This window comes from Dermacentor andersoni, chromosome 11 (genome assembly GCF_023375885.2).
Source record: "Dermacentor andersoni chromosome 11, qqDerAnde1_hic_scaffold, whole genome shotgun sequence".
In the NCBI taxonomy this organism is placed as follows: Eukaryota; Metazoa; Arthropoda; class Arachnida; order Ixodida; family Ixodidae; genus Dermacentor; species Dermacentor andersoni.
Window position 1 is genome coordinate 36,151,844 of NC_092824.1, and position 12,551 is coordinate 36,164,394.

General features: G+C 46.0%; 1 protein-coding gene across 2 annotated transcripts in view; it reads right to left on the bottom strand.

Moving 5' to 3' along the window:
• Positions 1 to 12,551, bottom strand: part of LOC129381699 (solute carrier organic anion transporter family member 4A1-like) — a 74,974-nt gene that overhangs the window by 46,867 nt on the left and 15,556 nt on the right. For both annotated transcript variants that reach the window (XM_055064759.1, XM_055064758.2), the window contains exons 4-6: positions 7,534 to 7,633; positions 2,507 to 2,781; positions 1,073 to 1,162 (exon numbers count right to left, since the gene is read on the bottom strand). In XM_055064759.1, the coding sequence (XP_054920734.1) occupies positions 1,073 to 1,162; positions 2,507 to 2,781; positions 7,534 to 7,633 (465 nt within the window). The remainder of the gene's footprint in view (positions 1 to 1,072; positions 1,163 to 2,506; positions 2,782 to 7,533; positions 7,634 to 12,551) is intronic.

Sequence of the window (12,551 nt, forward strand, 5' to 3'; positions counted from 1 at the left end):
TCCATCCATCCATCCATCCATCCATCCATCCATCCATCCATCCATCCATCCATCCATCCATCCATCCATCCATCGCTAATAGATTAAAAAAAAAAGTAGTAACATGCATTTTAGAGAAGATATTTTCATAGCTTTTACGCTGATCCCTCTCCTCTAATTTTGGCACCAGTAAAACAAAGCTACCGTGTTTACAGTCAATGTATATCATACGAATTAATCGAACTCATTGAATTCATAGAGCGTGGGCGATTAAACTCTGGCGCCGCTTTTCTGTTGTATTTCAATTCAAGGCAGCCTTGGGCAGAATGACGAGGCAAATTGCATTGTACGCTTGATTGTTCTTTTTTTTTCTGGTGGCATGCCTTCCCTTACCACAGCTTCTATCCCATAGTCTCCATTATCTCCCTGCTCATTCATTCCAAGGCCTCAGCCGGTTTTTCACGATAAGAAAACGGGAAAAGTCGGAGGAAAGGAATGAAACATGAAAAGAAAGCTACGTTCTTCGAAGCATACATGCTCTTTCTTCCGCTAAGAACTACAAACAGGCATCGTTTGCAGAAGGGGTGGCGAAATGAAGTTCGTCGTGGACACGCTCTATTAGTTCCTATCACGCTGCTGTCTTACTGATATTGTTCGCTGCCTCAGGTTTTGCCTTAGCACTTTTAAGGCTGTAGTCTGCGAGTTACGCTACAGTGTGTACACGTCCCAGTGCTCCTCCCTTTTCCAAAAAAACTCCGAAAATGGCTCCCTCTTGCCGTATTTCAATGGCCGCCGTTACAATGCCGTAATCGACCGGCCAATTCGAGCTACTTAAATAACGATTTGGAGAACATCTTGGCTGGGCGAGAAATAAATTGCGTTATAAACTGAAAATTCGTTAGGAGATTGACGTTTCGGCTTCTGGACGGAAGCCTCTTTTATGCAAGTCACGGGAGTGAATAAGGCTTCTGTGTGGAAGCCGAAACGTAAGCCTCCTTTAGCAACACTGCCTTGGGCCGCCTTTAGTGTTCGTATAGGTTACATGAAGTCATGTTGCTCGTAATTTCAGAGAGAAACTACTGATTGCTCTCACCAAGCAGGAGTGCTGCTCCGGACGAAGTCATTCCGAACTGGCTTTCGAACAGTTTGGTGACGAAGTTCAAGTAGCCAGAGCCAATCATCACTGCAGGAAAAATGGGCGACTCCTTGTAGATTTTGATGACACGTGAAGGACAGCAACACAAATAAAATTAAAAATGTGTCCTTGTTGCTTGCAAAATAACACTGACTCTGTCCTTCATGTATATTTTCTTTAAAGCGTCACTGATATACTACGTGACAATACTAGCACACTGTCGGCTGTATTCGTCGCTTAATAGGGCTCTCCGGTATATATCAAGCAAACCAAGTAAATCACTAGACAAAGCCACCAAGAGAACCCGAGTTTAGTTAGTTTCGCATGGTTCTCGTACGCTGTGCCTTTTAGCACAAAGTTACTGTATATGCTTTCCGCCAAAAACCGACATTCCAGTATTCTAAACTACATTTGTTCGGGTATCTGAAGCAGACGTTAAGTTTGCAGCTTGCGTGACATGCATACATTATTTCTTTTTTTTTATTTACAGCGCAAGTAAGCAACCGGCTCCCTAATAAACGGTAGACACTAGGTTTTGCTTGTAATTGCAACAAACCTAATAAAGTTAATTGTAATGAATCCCGAGCAAAGCAATTTCTCCTTCCGATGTAGTTAGATGGCAACTCCCGACGTAAGCCCTTATTTTAGACTGCCAACGCAACTCACGCGCTGTATGATGCACCGAAACGTGGAGTGGGCGGGGGGGGGGGGGGGGGGGAGGGGGGATTGAGAGAGGTTCGAGAACTAAACCTCGACCACACGAGACTGTTCAGCGTGCCCAGAAAGGGCAGTACACGAAAGTGCCGCTGGTTTCCTTCCATTAGAATGCAGTGGTCACGGGCGGGAAGACAACCCGCTATGTCGTGCTCGGCCAGCAGAGCACCGAAAACCGATGGGCCACCACGTCGGCTGGCTTTTACTCGAAGAGCCTCGACTAAGCAAAGGTCGACATACTCACTCACAACTGCACTGAGTGGATACATTAGAGTGCACTAGTGGACACTTACGAGTGATATAGTGTGAGTGAGTGAGGAAGGCTCTGAGTGGAAGTCAGAATTAACAGGAGTGAGGGCCGAATAATGTCACTAAGAACGAAATTCGGTGACAATCACGTTGCGTGGGCGATAGCATGGGCATGAGTGACTGTAAATTAGTGATGGTGGACGTAATTACGTATGTGAGTAAGTGCAGGCAACTGAACGCAAGTATGAGGGTGACTGGCTGCCGGTGAGTGTGAATGGCAGGGACTGTGAACGCGAGTGAGTGCCGTCAAGTGTGAGGGCGCGTGATGGAGCGTGATTACGCAGCTTGCGAAAATATTGATCAGTTATGAGCGAAAACCGGCTTGGGCTGGCGGCCTATGTAGCCAGCGGCTTCTCGAACTCGACTCACTCTCGACGGTGGCGGCCAGGCTGATGAACAGGAACGTGTAGTTTTGCAGCAGGTAGAACACGGCTCTGGGCATGTCGGCGAGGCGCACCTGCAAAGTGTCGCCCTTCAGCGCGCGGAAGTCCACCTCGTGTGCCTCGTGGGTGTTCACGGCGTCCGGAAGTCTCTTTGGAAAGCCAAACGTAGGCAAGCTGATGAGCAGCGCCGAAAAGCCGGTAATCACGAAGCCGATCCACCAGGCGCCAACCCACACGTTGCTGGACGGCGACATGCCGATGCTGCACAAACCACAACAGCGCATCTGGCTATTTCAAAATGTGGCGTTGACAAAATTGGTCTACGGCGGTAGAACGGGGCATACCTCGGCCGGGAGCCACAGAAGCAGTGTCGAAGTCTCAGGTTTATCGAGAACAAGGGCTGGTCAACGTGTTACCCAGACATGTGATCCTACTCCCCACACAACGATGAGCCGAACACCTTCACAGACTACCACTGTTTTTCACTGTGTTCCGACACGCCTGTACCCAGGAATGTCTGAGGCTAGACGCTAGCACCGTTTATATTATTGCGACGATAGCGTATAGCATTTCTTAGCGAATCACGGCAACGTTGTGCGACATCGTTTCAATGGGGTGCATTTCTCTTCGTCCAAAATAAGCCCGGACCCGTCTCCCGGGATTTGCGTTGCGCCGGTCAATGAAGGCGAGTGCATGGCGGCAGCCCGTCTCACTTTCCCTCACTGCCTCAATGCGATATGCGAGGGTTTACATGCAATCGACAAGACGACTCACTCCGTCTCGAACTGTAGCCTCTCCTGTAGCACCCGCCGTGGTTGCTCAGTGGCTATGGTGTTAGGCTGCTGAGCACGAGGTCGCGGGATCGAATCCCGGCCACGGCGGCCGCGTTTCGATGGGGGCGAAATGCGAAAACACCCGTGTACTTAGATTTAGGTGCACGTTAAAGAACCCCTGGTGGTCAAAATTTCCGGAGTCCTCCACTACGGCGTGCCTCATAATCAGAAAGTGGTTTTGGCACGTAAAACCCCATAATTTTTTCTCCTGTAGCAATACTCTCATGCACCTTCCTAGCACATTACCGCTGTTTACACGGATGCGATGCGCTAGATATGCGACGCCATGTGGCACTTGTCACATTTATGTGAACGTCCCTACTAAGACATCCCTGGTTAGGCGACTGGTAATCGTTTTTGGGTCTCCTTCTTCCTTCGTGTGGATCATCGTCTGCTCTAGAAGTCGTTGCGAGGTATACTCATCAAGCATGAACTTTGCTTCGGTGTAAAGCCAGTGAAGTGGACGTCGACAAAGTAGGCGCCTCAATGTTACGTGGCAAGCAGGATCACATCTATGCGTATTATGAGGCATGCATGGAACGTTTAGTGTGTGACATGTTTAACAGACCTACACTCAGCACAACCTTTCATATATATGCGAAGGGAACACGATTTTTGTTTGTTTGTTGTTGTTGTTGTTGTTGTTGTTGTTGAACAGAAAAAAAACTCGATAAGAGAGGTATAAATACGCGAGGAAGAATAGCAAAACGAAGATAGCAGTCCTAGGAACTCAAAACACAATAGGCGATACCATAACAGAGACCTAATAGTTCCGTATCCCTTCATTACATTGCAGTATTATCGAAATCAAAGTTCAAACTTCTGTGCTAAACGGGAAGAAACGTTTTCTCTCAATAGCAAACATTTTACGTACTTCCGCACGCCTAAATCTATTAGTTATTTGGGCAAAACACAGACTTAGTATTTTGTAGCCGAAACAGGCTCTGAAGCCAAGAATTTCTCAGCGCCTGTTCAAGCGTAAATGGCGGGCGTGTTCTTTCGTTTTCAGTTACACTAACTGCTGAAAAACAAAAAGTTCTGCAGTGTTAAGTCGCAGCATACGGTGGGGTACCCAGAAGTAACCCGACATCTTTGGAAAGAGCTATGGATGTATTTATTTTTTTACGAAACAACCCTGTCACCCCGGCGGTACTCTACATTAAACATAATACATTTGTCCATTCTGCGATTCCATTCTTCGAAACATTTTCCAAACTCGCCTGTTTTTATGGCCTAATAGCTCCTCTCCCGTTTTTTTTTCCCTCGCCTCTTCTACGTCGTGAAATCAGACCCTTCATGCCATTGTCCATCCAAGGAAGCAAAAAAGTTGCACGGAGGGAGGTCAGGTGCCCGCGTTGCTTACTCAGCTTAGCTCGCTCCGTGGGACATTTTATTTTCCTCCTCGGATGAAGAATAACATGAAAAGACTGATTTCACGACGTAGAAGAGCTGAGGGGAAAAAACGAGAGAGGAGCTATTAGGCCATAAAAACAGATGAGATTGGAAAATGTTTCGAAGAATGCAATCGCAGAATGGACAACTGTATTACGTGTAATGGAGAGTACCTTCGGGGTGATAGGGTTGTTTCGTAAAAAATAAATACATAGTTTTTTTTTTTCAAAAGATTTCCGGTTACATATATCCTCGTGTTTGAGTTGCGGAGCCTCAGAGAAATCGAAAATTTTGTGCTCCTAACATGACTACGAGTGGGCAAGCACATAGCGGCGCTTTTTTTTGATGCCAGTAGTCATTATCCAGACAATGCCTCCTTTAGTAGATGCCCGCTGCGTTGCTCGCCTTCCCATTGTAGCGGCGGTCACCTTAGTTCAGCATAAATTCCGTGAGCCGGCGCGCGTTGCCTTTTCAACTTCCGGCGGATGTGGCAGCGGCGGCTGAATGCATCCGTGTCAGCGAGCGTTATCGTGGGCCGCCGAGACGGTAACAGATGTCATAGTAATCTCAGACTCCGCAGCACGTGATCTAAGTTGCAGGCGTTCGCCATGAGAGGCGCTCGTTGCCTTTTCGCGGAGGAGAGAAAAGGGAGAGGGCCCGGAACCGAGATTACCGGACAACGCGGCAGGAATCTAGTAAAGGAGGCATTGATCCAGATCATTCAGGGAAGATCGTGCTGATAGGTTTGTCATCGAAAATAAGACTCAAGACCTTCGTTTTTCGTAAAATTAAATCATTCCCGACGAGATCCAAACCCATAACGAATTGTTGGTGAGTCAGTTGTTCTAAGCGCTGCACCACTGCATGCAGCCATTTTTCTTTTTTTTCTTCCTGTGTATCGTTAGAAGCCACTTACAAACGTTATATCAATACAGCATTCCAAATAAGTTCTTAAGTTGGGTTGTGCAGCTATCGGCTGACAGCAGTTTGGAAAGAAATATCATGGCGGTCAATTGATTAATTAGTTCTCAGAATATCGTCCTCACAGCTTTTCGCGCATAACATTTCGCGCAATTTGTGCTTGTTCTACGCAATATGCTCGCCGAAAGACTGTGCACACGAATCGCAATTCCTTAATGCCACCAGTCTTATCTGGACCTCTAAGCACGGCGGCCTGCTTGATGTCATCGCTCTTCGACGAATGATTATATCATGTATCTATAGGTCAAGATAAACCTCAATATAGTGCGCGCGATCAGTCAGTGGCAATTCTGTATTAGCTTTTCCCCGGAGTACATGTCAAAACAACATTCTCTTGCAGCAATTCAAAAACACATCCTCAATGATCTCATGCTTCATAAAAAGAAAGTAGTTGGCGCTCCAATGAAGGAATACGCGAACTACTCCATACAGGACTTCACTGACAACGTGTCTGAGTGAAGTTTAGAGAAACTATGTGTTAACTTAGGCAAGAACCATCACTCCATTCATTCTCTGAATCACATCTTTCTATGGCCTCCAACTTTGAGCAAGTTTAGCAATACTTCAAAAAATATTGAATTGGCTAAACATTGATTTAACCATCTGCACGTCAGAATTTACAGGTATTCTAATAAAAATAGAACCCTCAAAGACTTTTACGAAGAAATTACTTCGCACAAGAAAGCACATATTGAATAAGACAAGCTCTTGAAGGCACCACAGAGTCGGATAAAGTGGAAGACAGACGAATGGGAATTATTTCTTTCTTTTCTACAAAGGCCTACTGATCTCTAAAGAAAGAAAGTTACTAACACTGTTTAGCTAACGAGTGTGAAAAGGGGCTTTCAACAAGCAGGAAGCATCCTTTATACCGTTACTGTAATTGCCAAAAAGAAAAACGCCGAAGTTTGTGACTTTTCTATGTTACTGCAATGACAACAAATAACCTGTAATATATGGCATAGTTGGTGAACCAAAAAATTCCACATTGAGGCACGTGCCAAATCAACAGTTCCAGGCTTGCCCGCTTCTTTGATGAAAACGGAAATTTCCGCATCTTCCGTCCCCAAATATTTGCTGCTGCTTTACTGTCTCGCGGTAACACCGAGACAGATTCTAGGTGTCCATGCGCAGTGCGCCCAGAACAACAACACGTAACACTGCCGAAAATCAGAGAGAAAATTGGAGAATCATGCAAGCTCCCGCACGTGCAGTGAGGTAATTAGACGCGCTACTGCACGAGTGATGTGCGTAGGCCTTTGTCTATAGCACTGCAAGCATTAAGACACTGTGCGCGACTGTAAAAAGTCATATTTCTTTCTGTGCGCGTCACATTCCCTGCGTAATGCATAGGTGCTGAACACTTGACGGTGGGTATTTTTAATAAGTGACTAGACTCTAGATGTCATATTATGGTGTCAATGCAATTTCAGTTACATAAGAGCATCGCAACGATGTGCTTCGCTGCACCTATTTATCTGAGGAAACGTGAGAGTCTCTCCGCCACCGCTTGAAACGCGAACTTCGAGGTGCTTAGCGTTCTTTTTTTGCGCAACCTAGTGAGTAGCAAAGGGCCCAAAAGATGCGCCACAAATTCTGATACGTCACAGACGCGTCAAAGTTGGTCCCACATGTATCGCGTCCTTTGCTTTTCGCTAAGTTTCGCGAAAACCCTGCACCCCGATATTCGCGTGTCAATCGCTGAGCAGAGTACATCTCCTTCACTCCCAAAAGCAAAGAGTGTCTTCGATGTACCTCTATCTACAAGTGGCATTCAGCATTAGTATATTCGTGCTGCGAGATTCACCTCGACGGGTCTACGCTGACGTCAGTATAGATGCCGAGAAATATGCCACCCAGGATGAAGCCGACACCTGGCCCCATGATGGCTGCGGTGTAGTAGATGCCTGCGAGTGGCCCAGTCAAATCACTGCAGTAAAAATATCTTAAGACTGATTCTTGTTCTAAAGCATGTTGGATACATATAAAAATTCTTCGCACCCTAATCCTTGCATGACAAACTTTCATACGATGAGTTCGGTGTACATTGGGTAAAATAAAGCTGTGAGACAGTGCTGAGTCCCCTCCTAGAGACCTGGCCATGGAGAAAGAAAAAGGACAGGAGGGAGCGTACCACAACGGGATTGTAGCCAACCCCTTCGGCCAGTGGCGCAGCCAGAAATTTCGTTCGGGGGGGGCTAACGTTGCAGCTCGGCCTCCTCCTAAGAGGAAACATTAGGTCGGATGCTCTTATCTAAATACATGTAGAAGGAGAATTGGTTTTTCTCGGCAACCACTGCACCAAATTTGATGAGGTTTGTTGCATTTAAAAGAAAAACATAAATTCTAGTGACTGTTTGTTTCGAATTTTCGATTTAGGTAGTCAATATTTTATTGGAAAGTGGCAAAATCGAAAATTTTCAGGAAACGAAACAATGCAGTTTACAACTCTGTATATCAGCAATGAAAATTGATATCAATTCTGTGATTTGCACATAACAGAACATCTACAGCGGACAAAGTTGATATGTTACACATGAGTCTAAAAAAATGAAGTTTTATGGAAATACGGCTTTTGCAGAACCCTTGTACATAACATAACCAATTCACGTAAGATACAAATAGACATATCGAATTTGTCCGCTTTGAATGGTGCAATGGATGCTGTTTACAGAAGCGGGATATCTGTTCTTGATGCAGAGCTATTACTTTGTAAACTTCGTGTTTCTATTTCTTTCGAAGTTTCGAATTTTTCAAAATATTTTAAACAATGTTCAGGCCCTAAATCAAAATTCCGCTTCCAACAGGCACTAGAATTTAACTTACTCTCTGAAATGCGACAAATTTCATTAAAAGCGATTCAGGAGTTATCTCAGAAAAGCGTTTCTACGTTTTACGTGTATCTGAATAGGCCACGTCGGAGTTCGGCCCGAGCTAAAGCTTCCTCTTAAACAATTCGCCTATGGATCAAATACATGAATAATAACTGCATTATCATTGCCAAAGTTGCTGCAAACGAATTCTTGAACGCTACGCACTGTCAATACAAGTAAAATATGTATTCTTTTCATAAAATATTATACTCGTATGTGCCAAAAATTGTGCCCAACATAACTGGTGTCAATGCTTCCATGTTTTTCGTCTATTTAATAAGTAAAGAAAATATCACACGAACTTTAGAACTACATCAGTTCGAAACCACCAAAGCATTCCATGCCGCTGATATGAAAAATGTAAAGACCATGAAATGAACAAGTTGAGGACAAATATGTTAATGAAACTTTGTCATTCAAGATCCTTGTTTACATTCTTGTACATATGCAACGGCCAGTGAAAAATCTCAATGACGCTGTCATTTGTTCCAATGTATTACGCAGGAGCAGCTGTCACCGGTCGTGTATCGTGAGTAATTGCACCGAAATTATAGTCGCAGCAGAGAGCACGTATAAAAAGCAGGAATTCTGCAGAATATACGAGGGCGAGTCAAATGAAAGTGAGCCAATGGGAATATATGACGAACGGGGTAAAAGTAGCCTCCATGAGCATTTAGACATTTGTCCCATTGACTAACGAGTCGCGTAATTCCCGTCTTATAAAGCTCCTCGGGTTGTTGCTTCAAAACGTCTGCTATTGACTTTCACGCCATCGTCCGAGACAAATCTGGTTCCCTTGAGCTGTTTTTTCGGATGCCCCAAAATGTGGAAGTCGCAAGGCGACAGGTCTGAGCTCTATGGCGGATGTTGCATCTTTCCCGCTAGAACTTTGCCAGTTTTGTATTGACCACATCAGCGACGTGGGGACGGGCATTGTCGTGGAACAAGATGACCCCATTCGTCAATTTTCCACGTAGTTTGTTCTTGATTGCGACACGCAGCCGATCCGGCGTTCAGCAATATGGGAAACAATTGATAGTCTCTCAAGATTTAGCAAATTCTAACAGTAATGGCCCCTGACAATCGAAAAATAAAAGTCAACAATACCTGTCCGGCGGAAATGACGGCTTTTGCTTTCTTTTGGGGTGGTGAATTCAAATGTTTCCATTATAAGATTTGCAGTCGTGATTCAGGCTCGTAGTAGTGGCATGATGGTTCGTCTCCGATCACGATTGCAGACAAGAAATCGTCACCCTTATTGTCATACCGGATCAGATGAGTGAAGCCAGCGCCGAACATCTCAGTATTCTGGCGGTGGTCCAAAATCTTGGGCATCCATTGCGCATACAAGAGCCGATAGCCGAAACGTTCATGAATTACGGCGTGAACGGTGACGGTGAACCGAACCGTGAGCGATGTTCACACGCTCTGGCAGTTCATCGATGCTTATCCTCCGTTCTTGTGTCATCAGCTCATCAACCTTTGCAATTTTGTTAGGTGTGGTTGCACGATGGCTTTGGCCCGGTCTGTGATCGTCTTTGCAACTTTCACGTCCTTCTTTGAACCGTTTGTTCTAACGCTTCACAGTGGCCAATGAAATGCAATGTTCGACGTACACGGCAGCCATACGGTGACTTAATTTCTTTTTGGGAAACACCTTCAGCTGTCAAAAACCTCACGGCACTACGCTGCTCCACTTCTGGAGCGTCCATTACGTCATGCAACCATGTTCATCCCAGTGTATGAGAGCGTTAAAGAACATTTATCCTCAAACCTGCGTGTCACTTTTGTAAATCACAGATGCCTGTGTGCTACGCGCAGGCCTTGCAGATAATGAACAGAACCATAATTGCGCGGGGTGGGTAAGCTCACTTTCATTTGATTGCCCTCGTACATTAGAAATGCGAAGATACAATGGAATATACAAATGCGAAGACACAGCTTGATAACGGGCAAAAAAGTGCCACTGGAAACATAGTTCACTGCACGTGTACACAAAACATACGTATAAGTCTCCAATAAATCTACGTATCCAAGAAAGAGTCACGCTATATAATGGGTCAAACAAGGCAAATAAACACGTCACGCAATCACAGATTCACGGAATCCTAGATCCCGTCCCCATTCCATCCACTCCCCCCATGTATTGTGCGCGACCGAAGGCGGCGCACTTGCTCCTCACTTTTCTCCCTTGCGCACGCAAGACTGAGCCACCATCGTCGGCTCACCCATTCCCCCTCACCCCACACATGCTTTCACTCGCACATACAGCATGCGGTGCACGGTCACGATGTTATCGCCCTTAGAATTTATGCGGAACATGAGGGTGACGGCGACGGCAGGAATGCGCCTAGAGTCTCCATATAATTGCTATTGCAATAATATATTAAGAGTATCCGCAGCTGAAGCGTGCCATGGCCCATTACTTTCCGCAAAATAAGTACCAAGATAGAACTTTCACCACGCGACAATTCGCTGCGCCTCAACGTTATTTTTTTTTTTCCTTTTCTGGGGCGGGGCACCATAATGAAAAAAAAACGCGAAGGAAAGTATGTTGGTCACAATCGAATGCCTACTTTGGGCAACTAATGTGGCTATTAAAGGAATATCGAAGAAAACACGAGACGCTTGGTCCACCAAGAACCATGCGCATACTGCTCGGTATCCTACACCGGCGAGGCAAGACATTCTGGAGAGGTTGCGCTCCAGCGAACGCGGTGCAATCCATCGTCCCCACAGTGATGGCGGCGAGCGACCATTGCTTCTTTTTCTCGTCTGCTAGCCAGAAAGCGTCTAAAACTGCCAGACGAAAATGCACTCGGCCAGAGAAAACCGAGTGTGCACCGAGGTGCGCCGCGCGGTGGTCGGGGCAACACGAGAAAAACGCATGCGCTCTGGCTGGCTCTCGCAGCCCGCGGGCAGGGGAGCGAGAACAAAAAAATTGAAGGGGATCAATGTGTCCTCGCGATTAAAAGTCAAAGTAGAAAAAATAAATAAGAACGTAGTTAACTTAGCTGGCTTTAGTGTCTTCACTGGATGCTTTGGCGCAGGTGAAAAATATGTTGATATTTTTTTATGTGACATGACGGCAGGAATGAATCACCACAACGCTTCGTCCCATCGGGCCTCGCTGCGGGCTTTGTACAACTTGTCGGATAGTGTGTTGATTTGGCTTGTCTCGTTGTATGGCCCGATGTGTTACTTTGGAAAAGTTAATGCACCTTTGGCGCCAAATATTTATGGGAACATTAAACTTACAAAGTTCCGCAATTGAAAATCTAAAGCACATGTTTTGAAATATCAATGCACCTTTCACATCAAAAGTTTATGAGAACTTTATACCCATAAAGTTTCGGAATTAACATCCACGCGCTCCGTCGATTCCATGATAGAGTGTAGATTCCGCGGCCTCCGCGAGATGCCGCGCCAGCCCGTTCGCCATCAAAAGGTCCTTGAAATTTTGTGCTCGGATGGGGCTGCTAGCGTTATGTGACTCCTGGTGCATGGGCGTTGCCGCGAAATCCAGCCCGAGTTGGCAATTTTCGCGGTGAAATGGCTTTTTGAGCGTGAAAAGGACGCTCTAGACAAAATCCAGAATGATTTACGGCGCCGGGGCTTGCTTTGGTCGGCGGTGAATGGACAGCACGAAAAAATTTCGGGGGGGGGCTGAAGCCCCATAAGCCCCCCCCCCCCTGGCTACGCCCCTGCCTTCGGCCCAACACGTGATCGCACGTCGAAGTGCGTGGTTGATTTTAGTGTTTCCGCTCTGCAGGCACAGCCATGGCAGGGCCGCTGACCAAGCGCGCACCGAATAGAAACTGCTGGCATAGCTACTGGGAACCAAACGTCTCAGCAGATACCGATTCTCGCTCCGCGATCTCGACGCAAGAAGTCACGTGTTGGACCACCACTGTGGCTTCACGGAGCATTCGCTTGCCAAGACTGAATGGGT